This window comes from Symphalangus syndactylus, chromosome 13 (genome assembly GCF_028878055.3).
Source record: "Symphalangus syndactylus isolate Jambi chromosome 13, NHGRI_mSymSyn1-v2.1_pri, whole genome shotgun sequence".
Taxonomy (NCBI): Eukaryota; Metazoa; Chordata; class Mammalia; order Primates; family Hylobatidae; genus Symphalangus; species Symphalangus syndactylus.
This window is the reverse complement of record NC_072435.2, coordinates 24,327,369-24,341,972: the sequence shown is the minus strand read 5'-3', so window position 1 is coordinate 24,341,972 and position 14,604 is coordinate 24,327,369. Positions and strand designations below refer to the sequence as shown.

General features: G+C 47.9%; 1 protein-coding gene across 1 annotated transcript; it reads right to left on the bottom strand.

Moving 5' to 3' along the window:
- Positions 1–1,029: 1,029 nt before the first annotated feature.
- Positions 1,030–11,695, bottom strand: TARM1 (T cell-interacting, activating receptor on myeloid cells 1). The gene is given in 6 exon segments (XM_055239034.1): positions 1,030–1,056; positions 1,058–1,191; positions 5,235–5,531; positions 6,139–6,429; positions 7,223–7,258; positions 11,662–11,695. Coding segments are annotated over 6 exon segments (819 nt in total).
- Positions 11,696–14,604: the final 2,909 nt, after the last annotated feature.

The following is a 14,604-nucleotide window of genomic DNA, read 5'->3' as shown; positions in this document are numbered from 1 at the left end:
AAAAAAAAAAAAAAAAAAAAAAAAAAAAAGAATTTGCTAAGAAGGTGGATCTTAAACAGAAAGGTCCATAAGCTAGATTGAGATAACCATTGTCACAATTAGTGAACTTTCTTCCTTGGTACACAATTAATTACTTAGTAGGAAAGTTCCCAGAAGGTGGATCTTAAACAGAAAAGTCCATTAGCTACATTGTGACAATCATGTCACAATTAGTGAAATTTCTTCCTTGGTACACAATAAATTACTTAGCAGGAGGGTTCCCCACTCGTAGGTTTATGGGGGTATAACTGACAAATCGAAATGGAATATATCAAAACATCACGTTGTACACAAATATAACTCCATTTTTATTTGTCGATTAGATCTCAATAAATCTGGAGCAGAAGAGAATTCCGTATCTCTACAGCAGCCCAGGAAAGAGAGAAGGGCTCCATTTTTTAACGTGAATCTGTTACTGGAAAGGGTTCCCAGTCCAGACCCCAAGAGAGGGTTCTTGGATCTCACACAAGAAAGAACTCAGGGCGAGTCCACGGAGTTTATGGAAGCAAGTTTATTAAGAGAGTCAAGGAATATGGCTGCTCCATAGGCAGAGCGGTCCAGAGGGCTGTCGGTCGGCTATTTCTGTGGTTATTTCTTGATCGTATGCTAAACAAGGGGGGGACTGTTCATGAATTTTCCAGGAAAGGGGAGGGGATTTCCCTGGAACTGAGAGTTCCTCCCTCGTTTAGCTTCTGGAAGTTGCCATGGCATCTGTAAGCTGTGTTGGTGCTGGAGGGAGTGTCTTTTAGCATGCAAATGCATCATAATTAGCAAATAATGCGCAGTGAGTCCGACCAGAAGTCACTTTTGTTGCCATCTTGGATTTGGCAGGTTTTGGCTGGCTTCTTTATTGCATCTTTGTGTCTTTGGGTCTTTGTGACCTGTGTGTTGTGACCTGTCTCATCCTGTGACTTAGAAAGCCTTAACCCCCTGGGAATGCAGTCCAGCAGGTTGCAGCCTCAGTTTACCCAGCCCTGGTTCAAGATGGAGTCACTCTGGTTTGAAGGCCTCCGAGAGATCCACCTGGAGACAACTTCCAGCTGTACCAGGCCTCCATCACGAAAGCTCCCATGATAATCACAATTATGGCAGCCAGACCCAGTCGTATGAAGTTACCCAGGGTGTAGTTGCTCGATGTGGTACCTGGGGGAACTGAAAGAGAGAAGGGACTCAGCACTGACCCTCAGAGGTATCCCTCCTTCTCAAATGGCCCCACCAAGTCTGACTCTCATCACCCACTCAATGTTTTCGGGTTTTTTTGTTTTGTTTTTGAGATGGAGTTTTGCTCTTGTTGCCCAGGCTGGAGTGCAGTGGCGCAATCTCGGCTCACCACAACCTCTACCTCCCCGGTTCAAGTAATTCTCCTGCCTCAGCCTCCCGAGTAGCTGGGATTATGGGCATGCGCCACCATGCCCGGCTAATTTTATATTTTTAGTAGAGATGGGGTTTTGCCATGTTGGTCAGGCTGGTCTCGAACTCCTGACCTTGGGTGATCTGCCCACCTCAGCCTCCCAAAGTGCTGGGACTACAGTGTGAGCCACTGCACCTTGCCACCCACTTAATGTTTTCTAGCCGGTAGTCCACTGTACTTTTATGTTTTAATTGAACTTTTTTTTTTTCTTGAGATGGAGTTTTGCTTTTGTTGCCCAGACTGGAGTGCAATGGCGCAATCTCGGCTCACTGCAACCTCTGCCTCCCGGGTTCAAGTGATTCTCCTGCCTCAGCCTCCCGAGCAGCTAAGATTATGAGCATGCGCCACCACACCTGGCTAATTTTGTATTTTTAGTAGAGACGGGGGTTTCTCCATGTTGGTCAGGCTGGTCTCAAACTCCTGACCTCAGGTGATCTGCCTGCCTCAGCCTCCCAAAGTGCTGGGATTACAGGTGTGAGCCACCATGCCCAGCCATAATTGAACTCTTTAAAGTTTTAATCCCTGAAAACAACAGATGGAATCTTTGTTGTTGTTTTTGAGATGGAGTCTCGCTCTGTCACCCAGGCTGGAGTGCAGCGACACAATCTCGGCTCACTGCACCCTCCACCTCCTGGGTTCGAGTGATTCTCCTGCCTCAGCCTCCCGAATAGCTGGGACTACAGGCACCTGCCACCACACCCGGCTAATTTTTGTATTTTCAGTAGAGATGGGTTTTCGCCATGTTGGCCAAACTGGTTTCAAACTCCTGGCCTCAAGTGATTCGCCTGCCTCGGCCTCCCAAAGTGCTGGGATGACAGGCATGAGCCACCGCGCCCTGCCAAAATATGGAATCCTAATGAGTTGTAGTGGGAGTTCCTTTATCTTCCTTCCTTGATATTCACTCCACCTTAGCTCTCTTCCTTCGTTCATTTGCTCTTTATCCCATTTCCACCTTCCCACATTGCCTTTTCTCCTTCCCCATCCTTATGTTAAGGAATAGTCTTGGGGCAGCCCATGAGACGGAAGGAGCTCCACAGAACCCCGAATTCCGTGGCTGGATCAGCATCCTCGCAGCACACGCTGCTGTGCAGGCAGAGCACCTGAGAAAGTTTGAGTTGAGGCCGGGCACAGTGGCTCACGCCTGTAATCCCAGCACTGTGGGAGGCTAAGGTGGGAGGATTGCTTGAGGCCAGGAGTTCGAGAGCAGCCTGGGCAACATGGCGAAACCCCATGTCTACTAAAAATACAAAAAAAATTAGCCAGGTGTGGTGGCGGGTGCCTGTAATCCCAGCTACTCAGGAGGCTGAGGCAGGAGAATCGCTTGACCTGGGCCTAGGGTTGGGGGGTGGAGGCTGCAGTGAGCTCAGATTGTGCCACTACACTCCAGCTTGGGCGATAGAGTGAGACTCCATCTCAAAGAAAACAAACGAACAAACAAACAAAACCCTAGCCTCCAGATTCTCAGGGAGGCTGATTTGAGTAATAATAAAACTCTGATTGGCCAGGTGTGATGGCTCACGCCTGTAATCCCAGCACTTTGGGAGGCTGAGGTGGGCAGATCACGAGGTCAGGAGTTCGAGACCAGCCTGGCCAATATGATAAAACCCCATCTCTACTAAAAATACAACAATTAGCCAGGGATGGTGGCACGCACGTAGTCCCAGCTACTCGGGAGGCTGAGGCAGAAGAATCACTTGAACCTGGGAGGCAAAGGTTTCAGTGAGCCGAGATCGCGCCACTGCACTCCAGCCTGGGCAACAGAGCAAGACTCCGTCTCAAAAAAACAAACAAACAAAAAAACTCTGAGGCCGGGTGTGATGGCTCACGCCTGTAATCCCAGCACTTTGGGAGGCCGAGGCGGACGGATCACAAGGTCAGGAGATCGAGACCATCCTGGCTAACACAGTGAAACCCCGTCTCTACTAAAAATACAAAAAAAAAATTAGCCGGGCGTGGTGGCGGGCGCCTGTAGTCTCAGCTACTCAGGCGGCTGAGGCAGGAGAATTGCTTGAACCCAGGAGGCAGAGGTTGCCATGAGCTGAGATCACACCACTGCACTCCAGCCTGGGCGACAGAGCGAGACTCCGTCTTAAAAAAAAACAAAAAACAAAAAATCTCTGGTCTCCCGCTTACCTGGCTCAATGTGTATTAAACTCTTTTCTGCAATTCCTGTCTTGATGAATGGGCTTCATCCGGGCAGCAGGCAAGAGGAACTCATTACAGCAGTTTCAACAGATGCAAAATAATTTACAGAGCTGAGGAAGCAGCGTGCTAGCACCCAGTAAGGCAGGAAACAAGATACTTTAGGAATTCTAGCAGTCAGTGCTAAAAGACATGGGTAGACACCGAATCCATGGCACAGAAGCAGGAGGCTGTGCAAACACCATGTTCTGAGGATGACATAATTCTTTTTTAATTTGAAACTGGGTGTCACTATGTTGCCCAGGCTGGTCTCAAACTCCTGGGCTCAAGCAATTCTCCATCCTCAGCCTCCCAAAGTGCTGGGATTACAGGCCTGAGCCACCGCGCATGACTGAGAAAGAATTATTGAGAGTGAAATCACTAACGCCAAGAAAAAACAAAACATGCCAGGCACGGTGGTTCACACCTGCAATCCCAGCACTTTGGGAAGCCAAGGTGAGCACATCACCTGAGGCCAGGGGTTTGAGACCAGCCTGGTCAACATGGTGACAACCCCGTCTCTACTAAAAATACAAAAATTAGCCAGGTGTGGTGGCCGGCACCTGTAATCCCAGCTTCTCAGGTGGCTGAGGGAGAAGAATTGCTTAAACTTGGGAGGCAGAGGTGAGCTGAGATCGTACCACTGCACTCCAGCCTGGGCGACAGAGCAAGAGTCTGTCTCAAAAACAAAACGAAACAAAACAAAACAAAAAACAAAAATGCTAAGAGATGCAAAGAATGGTAGAAGGAATCTGGTGCTGGTGGATTCATAATTTTCAAAAACAGCCTAGAAATTATCCAAGGATGTAGTACAACAAAAAGGCAAAGGAGGGCCGGGCGCAGTGGCTCACGCCTGTAATCCCAGCACTTTGGGAGGCCGAGGCGGGCAGATCACCTGAGGTCAGGAGTTCAAAACCAGCCTGGTCAACATGGCGAAAACTTCATCGCTACTAAAAATAGAAAAATTAGCCGGATGGGTGGTGCTGGCCTGTAATCCTAGCTACTCGGGAGGCTGAGGCAGGAGAATCACTTGAACCTGGAAGGTGGAGGTTGCAGTGAGCCAAGATCACGCCATTGCACTCCATCCTGGCAACAGAGTGAGACTCCATTTCAAAAAAAAAAAAAAAAAAAGGCAAAGGAGTGGAAATTGTCAAGGGGAAAGGGAAGTTTTTTTTTGTTTGTTTTTGTTTGTTTTTCAGACGGAGTCTCACTCTATCGCCCAGGCTGGAGTGCAGTGGCAAGATCTTGGCTCACTGCAACCCCCGCCTCCCATGTTCAAGCAATTCTCCTGCCTCGGCCTCCTAAGTAGCTGGGTCTACAGGTGCATGCCACCATATCTGGCTAATTTTTTATTTTTAGTAGAGACAGGGTTTCACCATGTTGGCCAGGCTAGTCTCGAATCCTTGACCTCAGATGATCCGCCCACCTCGGCCTCCCAAAGTGCTGGATGACAGGCATGAGCCACTGCGCCCGGCCAGAAAGGGAAGATTTTTTTAAGAGCGATGATATTGCAAGTAATGAAGAAATGAGATTCACAGAAGAACAAAACAATCTCTGATTAAAAACAACACACACAGTTCCTCAAAATCATACATGCCCTTACCTGTCACCAACATCTCAAGCTGATCACTGGGTTCTGAGGCCCAGAAGGGAGACTTTGTCTGGTAGTACATGCAGCTGTAGTTCCCAGAATCGCCGGCTGTCACGTCCTCCAGAGAGAAGTCTATCTCCTTCCCTGCTGGACTCCGCAGCTGGATGGGCGATGACGTCCCTGCCTTCAGTAGAGCGAACATGATAGGCATGAACAATTGGTCTTGCTTCCGGCACTGCAGAGTCACCCTTCCACCTGCGGTCACTGTACCCCGTTGGTAGGTTTGGAGGAAAGGTTTAGATAAATGTCCTGTAAGAGAAGTCAGACTCTGAGGTCCTGGGGAGAAGTCTGGAATCTCCCACTCATCCCTGTTCTCCTGGCCGGAGGCTCTCATGGAGTGTGGGAAATGAGAGATTCCTGATCTCTTCTACCTTCCTCCACTTTCTACTCCGACCCCAGGACAGAGATTCTCCCTCCTACAAGACCTGTATAAGGCCGGGCATGGTGGCTCACACCTATAATCCCAGCACTTTGGGAGGCCGAGGTGGGCGGATCACCTGAGGTCAGGAGTTCGAGACCAGCCTGCCCAACATGGCAAAACGCTGTCTCTACTAAAAATACAAAAATTAGCCGGGCATGTTGGCAGGCACCTGTAATCCCAGCTGCTCAGGAGGCTGGAGCAGGAGAATCACTTGAGCCCAGGAGGTGGAAGTTGCAGTGAGCCGAGATGACACCACTGCACTCTGGCCTGGGCGACAGAGTATAAAACCAAGATATGCAATTTCATTCCTGTCTCTCTCCCTCTCCCGCCACCCCCAACTACTCTGGAGGTGGGACCCCTTTTCTCCCCCTGTTCTTCCACTTCCTCCCTCATCCCCTGTCCCCCATATGTCATTGTTAGGCACCCTGTCTGCACCTGTCACCAACAGTAGAAGGGTGTCACTGTGCTGTGAAAGGATGTGGGGGGATGCTTTTCTGTAGTATTCGCAGGTGTACTCTCCGGCATTTCTGACTTTTAGATTATTGAGGTGAAATTCGGCCGTGCCCTCTGTAGAATCAAGGGGCTTCGGGGACTCCAGAATAATTCCTCCCTTCCTGAGAACAAAGCTCACACCTCTGGCAGGAGTCCAACAACGCAGCGTCACATTGCTGTTGGCAGGGACCACCGAGCTGGGCCAGGCACTGAGGGACGGCTTGGGCAGTGACCCTGGAAGGAAGCAGAGCCCGGTGCTGGACTCGATGCCCTCCCCTGCTCTCAGGAAGCCCTTTTTAAAATTTATTATTATTATTATTATTATTATTATTTTGAGATGGAGTCTCCCTCTGTTGCTCAGGCTAGAGTGCAGTGGCACAATCTCAGCTCACTGCAACCTCCGTCTCCCAGGTTAAAGCGATTCTCCTGCCTTAGCCTCCCGAGTAGCTGGGATTACAGGCACGCACCACCACACCCGGCTAATTTTGTATTTTCATAGAGACAAGGTTTCACCATGTTGGCCAGGCGGGTCTCAAACTCCTGACCTCAGGTGATCCACCTACCTTGGCCTCCCAAAGTGCTGGGATTATAGGCGTGAACCCCTGCGCCCAACCAGGAAGCCCATTTTAAGAAGGGAAAGGGGCCGGGCGCGGTGGCTCACCCCTGTAATCCCAGCACTTTGGGAGGCCGAGGTGGGCAGATCACGAGGTCATGAGATCAAGACCATCCTGGCCAACATGGTGAAACTCCGTCTCTACTAAAAATACAAAAATTAGCTGGGTGTGGTGGCAAGCACCTGTCGTCCCAGCTACTCGGGAGGCTGAGACAGGAGAATCACCTGAACCCAGGAGGCGGAGGTTGCTATAAGCCGAGATTGCACCACCGCACTCCAGCCTGGCGAAAGAGTGAGACTCTGTCAAAAAAAAAAAAAAAAAAAAAAAAAAAAGAAAAAGAAGGGGAAGGGGAAGGGAACAGCAGGGAATTTGGGATGACAGGCCAAGGAGGGTGTAGTTGAGGAAACACTCACCATCTCCCCCTGTGTCTCCTTGGCCCACGCACAGTCCTGCAAGACAATCCTCTGTGAGCCAGAAGCCCCTGCCTGGAGCCACATCGCCCCCTGCCCTGACCCCTGGAGACCGTCCCAGAGTCTTCTGCTGAGAACAGACCCTTGGAGGTCATGCGCTCAGGAGTTCTGTGGCTTCCGCTCGACTTCCAGCTCCTCCGTCCTTTCCCAGAGATTCTCTTTGACCATCCTGTGTGGCTCTCACCTCCCCCGGCTCCAGGCCTTTCCCACAAATCCTTCCATTCTCATCTTCTGTTTCAAAACGGCACTCATTCTTACCATTTCTTTCTTTCTTTTTTTCCAGAGACAGAGTCTCGCTCTGTCGCCCAGGCTGGAGTAGAGTGACGCAATCTCGGCTCACTGCAACCTCCGCCTCCCGGGTTCAAGTGATTCTCCTGCCTCAGCCTCCCAAACAGCTGGGATTACAGGCATGCGCCAGGACGCCCGGCTGAGTTTTGTATTATTAGTAGAGACAGGGTTTCACCATGTTGGCCAGGCTGGTCTCGAACTCCTGACCTCAGGTGATCCACCCACCTTGGCCTCCCAAAGTGCCGAGATTACAGGTATGAGCTTTGCACCCAGCCTCTTCTTTTTATTTCTTTTTATATTTTTTAGTTTTATTATTGTATTTTGAGACAGGGTCTCTCTCTGTTGCCCAGGTTGGAGTGCAGTGGCTCCATCATGGCTCACTGTAGTCTCCGGGGCTCAAGTGATCCTCCCACCTCAGCCTCCCGAGTAGCTGGGATCACAGGTGTGCACCACCACACCTGGCTAATTGTTTAGTCTTTTGCAGAGAGAGTCTCCCTATGTTGCCCAGGCTCATGATCTCTTTTAATCCCTTCATGACTCCAAATAGGACAAAATTTATTGTTTGATGTCCTGTAACAAGCCTCAAAACATCCAAATGGTCATTCCAGAAAGGGGAAAGCATACATTCCTCCCTGTTCCACACACAGCTGCATTTGCTCTTCTTCCTTTTTAATTGTTTTTGATAGAGACAGAGCCGGGCTGGTTAAGAACTCCTGACCATGCTGGGCGTGGTGGCTTACGCCTGTAATCCCAGCACTTTGGGAGGCCGAGGCAGGTGGATCATGAGGTCAGGAGTTCAAGACCAGCCTGGCCAACGTGGTGAAACCCCGTCTCTACTAAAAATACAAATATTAGCCAGGAGTGGTGATGGGTGCCTGTAATCCCAGCTACTCGGGAGGCTGAGGCAGAGAATCGCTTGAACCCAGGAGGCAGAGGTTGCAATGAGCTGATATCGCGCCACTGCACTCCAGCCTGGCGACAGCGCAAGACTCGGTCTCAGGAAAGAATAAAAAAAAGAGAGAAAGAAAAGAAAAAACATAATATCAAGCCTGTTTATGAACATTATCATAATAGTGAGATTGATCTAACCTGAAGAAAGTTAGTTAGGCCAGTGTGTCTGAGAGATTGCCTCTTTTCCCCCTGTGTGAACAGTTTTATGTCTCAGCAGGAAAAAGGAGAAGTTACCAGGCGTTTGTGCTACTATTGCATCCATGAGCCAATCCATAAACTGACACTTCAAGTTTTGCAAAAGGAAATTGTGAACACCCGAAAGGTTCAAACAACGTAAGTGTCCATCCATGGAAAAATGGATAAACACAGTGTGCTCTATACATTCAATGGGATTTTTTTTCTTTTTCTTCGTTTTCTTTTCTTTTCTTTTTTTTTTTTTTTTTGAGACATAGTTTCATTCTTGTTGCCCAGGCTGGAGTGCAGTGGCGCGATCTTAGCTCACCACAACCTCTGCCTCACGGGTTCAAGTGATTCTCCTGCCTCAGCCTCCCAAGTAGCTGGGATTACAGGCATGTGCCACCATGCCCACCTAATTTTGTATTTTTTAGTAGAGACAGGGTTTCACCATGTTGGTCAGGCTGGTCTTGAACTCTCCACCTCAGGTGATCCGCCCACCTCAGCCTCCCAAAGTGCTTTTTTCCTTTTCTTTTCTTTCTTTTTTTTTTTTTGAGACAGGGTCTCGCTCTGCTGCCCAGGCTGGAGTGCAATGATGTGATCCTAGTTCACTCCAGCATCAACGCCCTGGGCTCAAGTGATCCCCACCCCTGCCTCCCGAGTAGCTGGCACTACAGGTGCGCACCACCATGCCCAGCTCATTGTTTTTTGTTGTTGTTTTTTTTAATATTTATTTATTTATTTTGAGATGGAGTTTCGCTCTTGTTGCCCAGACTGGAGTGCAATGGCACGATCTCGGCTCACTGCAACCCCTGCCTCCCGGGTTCAAGCGATTCTCCTGCCTCAGCCTCCCAAGTAGCTGGGATTACAGGCACCTGCCACCACGCCTTGCTAATTTTTGTATTTTTAGTAGAGATGGGGTTTCACCCTATTGGCCGGGCTGGTCTCGAACTCCTTAACATCAGGTCATTGCAAAAAAGTGCTGGGATTACAGGCGTGAGCCATCATGCCCAGCCTCATTTTTGTATTTTTTGTAGAGACAGGGTTTCACCATGTTGCCCAGGCTAGTCTTGAACTCCTGGGCTCAAGCGATCTGCCTGCCTCAGACTCTCAAAGTGCTGGGATTACAGGTGTGAGACACTGTGCTCAGCCTACAATGGGATTTTAGCCACAAGAAAGGAAATCTGACATATCCTACAATATAGATGTACCTCGAGGATATTATGCTGAGTAAAATAAGCCAGGCACAAAAGAACAAGTGTAATAATTATTTCTGGGTGTGTCTGTGGGGTGTTTTTAGAGAGATCAGCGTTTGAATTCGATGCTGAGTCGGGCAGGTTGGCCCTTCCTAATGGAGGTGGGCATTCTGCTGAAGGCCAGGATGGGAGAAAAAGGTGGAAGAGCCACCACAGTGGCTTACGCCTGTAATCCCAGCACTTTGGGAGGCTAAGGCTGAGGCGGGCAGATCACCTGAGGTGATCACCTGAGGGAGCTCAAGACCAGCCTGGCCAACATGATGAAACCCCGTCTCTAATAAAAAGTACAAAAAATCAGCAGGGTGTGTGGTGGGCACCTGTAATCCCAGCTACCCGGGAGGCTGAGGCAGGAGAATTGCTTGAGCCTGGGAGGTGGAGGCTGCAGTGAGCTGTGGTCAAACCACTGTACTCCAGCCTGGGTACAGAGTTAGACCTTGTCTCAAAAAAAGGAAAGAGAAGGAAGGAAGGGAGGGAGGGAGGGAGGGAAGGGAAGGAAAGAGAGAGAGGAAGGAAGGAATGAAGGAGAAAGAAAAACCAGCACTTTGGGAGGCCAAGGCGGGCGAATCACGAGGTCAGGAGATCGAGACCATCCTGGCTAACACGGTGAAACCTACGAAAAATACAAAAGTTAGCCAGGCATGGTGGCAGGCGCCTGTAGTCCTAGCTACTTGGGAGGCTGAGGCAGGAGAATGGCGTGAACCTGGGAGGCGGAACTTGCAGTGAGCTGAGATCGTGCCAATGGCACTCCAGCCTGGGGGACAGAGCGAGAATCTATAAAAAAAAGAAAGAAAGAAAGAGAGAGAGGAAGGAAGGAAGGAAGGAAGGAAGGAAGGAAGGAAGGAAGGAAGGAGAAAAGAGAGAGATGAAAGAAAGAAAGAAAGAAAGAAAGAAAGAAAGAAAGAAAGAAAAGAAAGAAAAGAAAGAAAGAAAAAGAAAGAAAGAAAAAAGAAAGAAAAAGAAAGAGAAAGAAAGAAAGAAAGCAAGAAAGAAAGGAAAAGAAAGGAAGGTTTTAGTGTAGATAGTGGTGATGGTTACACAGCAGCCTCAATTTACTTCATAGTTATCTATTTGACACTAAATTTTTATTTATGGTATTAAGGTATCTGGGCCAGGTGCAGTGGCTCACGTCTGTAACCCCAGCACTTTGAGAGGCTGAGGTGGGCAGATCACCTGAGGTTGGGAGTTCGAGACCAGCCTGGCCAACATGGTGAAACCCCGTCTCTACTAAAAATACAAAAATTAACCAGGCATGGTGGCACACCCCTGTAATCCAGTTACTCAGGAGACTGAAGCAGGAGAATCGCTTGAACCCGGGAGGCGGAGGTTGTGGTGAGCCGAGATCATGCCATTGCACTCCAGCCTGGGCAACAAGAGCAAAACCCTGTCTCAAAAAAATAAAATAAAATAAGGTTTCTATTCTGAATACTTTTACTTACAGACAAAAAGTCAGAGTTGATCCTGAGAAAAGGGGTAAGCCAATGAAGCCAGGTGGTGGAGGCATTCAGCAAAACTCACGAAGTTGAAACTAGAGGAGTTGAAGTTTGCAGAGCACTCGTTTCCAGGGAATGTCTGCGGTGCACTCAGCAGGACGTCTCACTCCTCCCATGTGCTCAGTAAGCCAAAGTTGATGTTATTATTTTCCATCCCCAGCCCAATTATCCCACCAGTTCCATGATTCTCTGCAGTCCCAGTGGATAGCCCTGTGAGACTTACTGAAACAGAGGAGGGAAAGCAGCTTAGGGATCATGATGGCTCCTCAGGTCTCCCAGGGTCCGTCTTGGGTTCTGCAGTCCACAGATGGGAGAAGAGCTTGAGTCGTCACTGTCTCTCTCCCACCCAAGAGTGTGGGCAGTAACAGCTTTTCTTAGCCTTTCAGTTCCCCCTCCCATATCCACATTCAGGAAACATGTTGATGTTGCTGATTGCAACATGCTCCTTACACACACCAGTGTTCGAGCACTTGACTCACAGGAAATGCTCCTCTGTCTCAGGCAGATTTCAGGCATCAAACAGGTAACCCCGAAAATGCTTCAGACTTGGCCCTGAAGGGTTCATATTGAAGAGATGAAAGCACTTCACTCTTTTTTTTTTTTTTTGAGATGGTGTCTGGTTCTGTCACCCAGGCTAGAGTCCAGTGGCACGATCTCAGCTCATTGCAACTTTAGCCTCCTGGGTTCAAGTGATTCTCCTGCCTCAGCCTCCAAGTAGCTGGGATTACAGGCGCATGCCACCATGCCCAACTAATGTTTGTATTTTTAGTTAAGACGAGGTTTCACCAAGTTGGCTGAGCTGGTCTCAAACTCCTGGCCTCAAGTGATCCACCTGCCTCAGCCTCCCAGACTGCTGGGATTACAGGCATGAGCCACCACGCCAGGACTTCATCACCTTCATCATCTTTTTTTTTTTTATTTTTTATTTTTTTTGAGATGGAGTTCCACTCTTTCGCCCAGGCTGGAGTGAAGTGGTGTAATCTCAGCTCACTGCAACCTCCACCCCCCGGGTTCAAGTGATTCTCCTGCCTCAGCCTCCCGAGTAGCTGGGATTACAGGAGCCCTCCAACATGCCCAGTTAATTTTTGTATTTTTTAGTAGAGACGAGGTTTCACCATGTTGGCCAGGCTGGTCTCAAACTCCTGACCTCAAGTGATCCACCCACCTCAGCCTCCCAAAGCGCTGGGATTACAGGCGTGAGCCACTGTGCCCAGCCAGTCATGAGCTCATTTTTTAAGTTCAGAATATTTCAGTATGTATCTATCTTTATCAAATAAGAACCATTTTTAAAATAATATAAGCACCATAGCACTGTCACATCAGGAAAGTTAAGAGTGCTTGATTGTCTCAAAAATGTCATTTCTATCAGGTTTTTAAAAAATAAATCAGGATCCAATTAAAGTCTGCAGATTGCATTTGATAATTATGTTAATTTAGCCTGGCGCAGTGGCTCATGCCTGTAATCCCAACACTTTGGGAGACCGAGGCAGGTAGATCACCTGAGGTCAGGAGTTCGAGACCAGCCTGGCCAACCACGGTGAAACATCATCTCTACTAAAAATACAAAAATTAGCTGGGTGTGGTGGTACACGCCTGTAATCCCAGCTACTCGGGAGGCTGAGGCAGGAGAACTGCTTGAACCTGGGAGGCAAAGGTTGCAGTGAGCTGAGATCGCACCATTGCACTCCAGCCTGGGTGACAGAGCGAGACTCTGTATCAAAAAAAAAAAAAAAAAAGATATGTTAATTTGAATCAGACAAAATTTTTTATTTTTTTGTTAAAATAAGAAATCAAGGCGGGGTGTGGTGGCTCACGCTTGTAATCCCAGCACTTTGGGAGGCCGAGGCGGGCAGATCACGAGGTCAGGAGATCGAGACCACGGTGAAACCCCGTCTCTACTAAAAATACAAAAAATTAGCCGGGCGTGGTGGCGGGCGCCTGTAGTCCCAGCTACTCGGAGAGGCTGAGCCAGGAGAATGGCGTGAACCCGGGAGGCGGAGCTTGCAGTGAGCCGAGATTGCGCCACTGCACTCCAGCCTGGGCGACAGAGCGAGACTCCGTCTCAAAAAAAACAACAACAAAAAAAGAAATCAAGCAAGTTAGTTTTTATCCATGTTTTTTTCATCATGCATTTGGAAGAAGGGCAAAATGCCCCCAAGGCTTGTTTTTGTTTTTGGATTTTTTTGTCTTGATAGCACCTACTCTTCTTACTGTTTTGGAACATAGAAAAGTCAAGAAGGCAACAATCTGTAAGGAGTAAAACCAACTATAATTACAGGTATTTCTTTGAAAGTTATTTTCACAAGATGTGGCAATGATTTTTAAAGGCTTGGGATTCTTATAAGATCCTTTTGTTCACATAACAGTTTTGTGTATGAATTTATTTCAACAGAGAACAATTTAGTGACAGTTATAAATATTCATTTAATTCTCCATATTGTACCAGAAAACAAGATTGATATTCTTGGGAATCTTCTCAATTCAACACTTTATCAAATCAGGTTCCTTAAATTAGTGTTGTGACTCAGAAAAAATCTTTCTCCTTATGCAGTATCAGGAAAAAGAGGACATCTCCTATATCTCTTCTTAACATCTCTTTTGCTAACAACGAAGATGCATATTTTAAAACTAGGCTCTGGAATTTTATCAGTCAACAGGAAAGGCCTGGTAAAGTTCCATTCCACTTAGAAATGAAGAAAGGAGACCCTGATTCAAAAAAACAAAACAAAACAAAACAAAACAAAACAAAACAAAGAATAAAGAATAGCTTAGGGCCAGGCAGGGTGGATCATACCTGTAATCCTAAGATTTTGGGAGGTGAGGTAGGTGGATGGCTTGATCCCAGGAGTTCAACACCAGCCTGGGCAACATGGCCTAACCCCATCTCTACAAAAAATACAAAAATTAGCCGGGTTTGGTGGTGCATACCTTTAATCCCAGCTTCTCAGGAGGCTGAGGTGGGAGAATCGCTTGAATCTGGGAGGGGGAGGTTGCAGTGAGCTGAGATCGCACCATTGCGCCCCAGCCTGGGCAACAAGAGTGAAACTCCATCTCAAAAAAAATAATAATAATAAAATAAATAAATAATCATTCACTTTGTTAGGTGTTTATCACACTTAACCTTAAGAATATGCTACCAAAATAAAAAGGCTTATAGATTAAATCA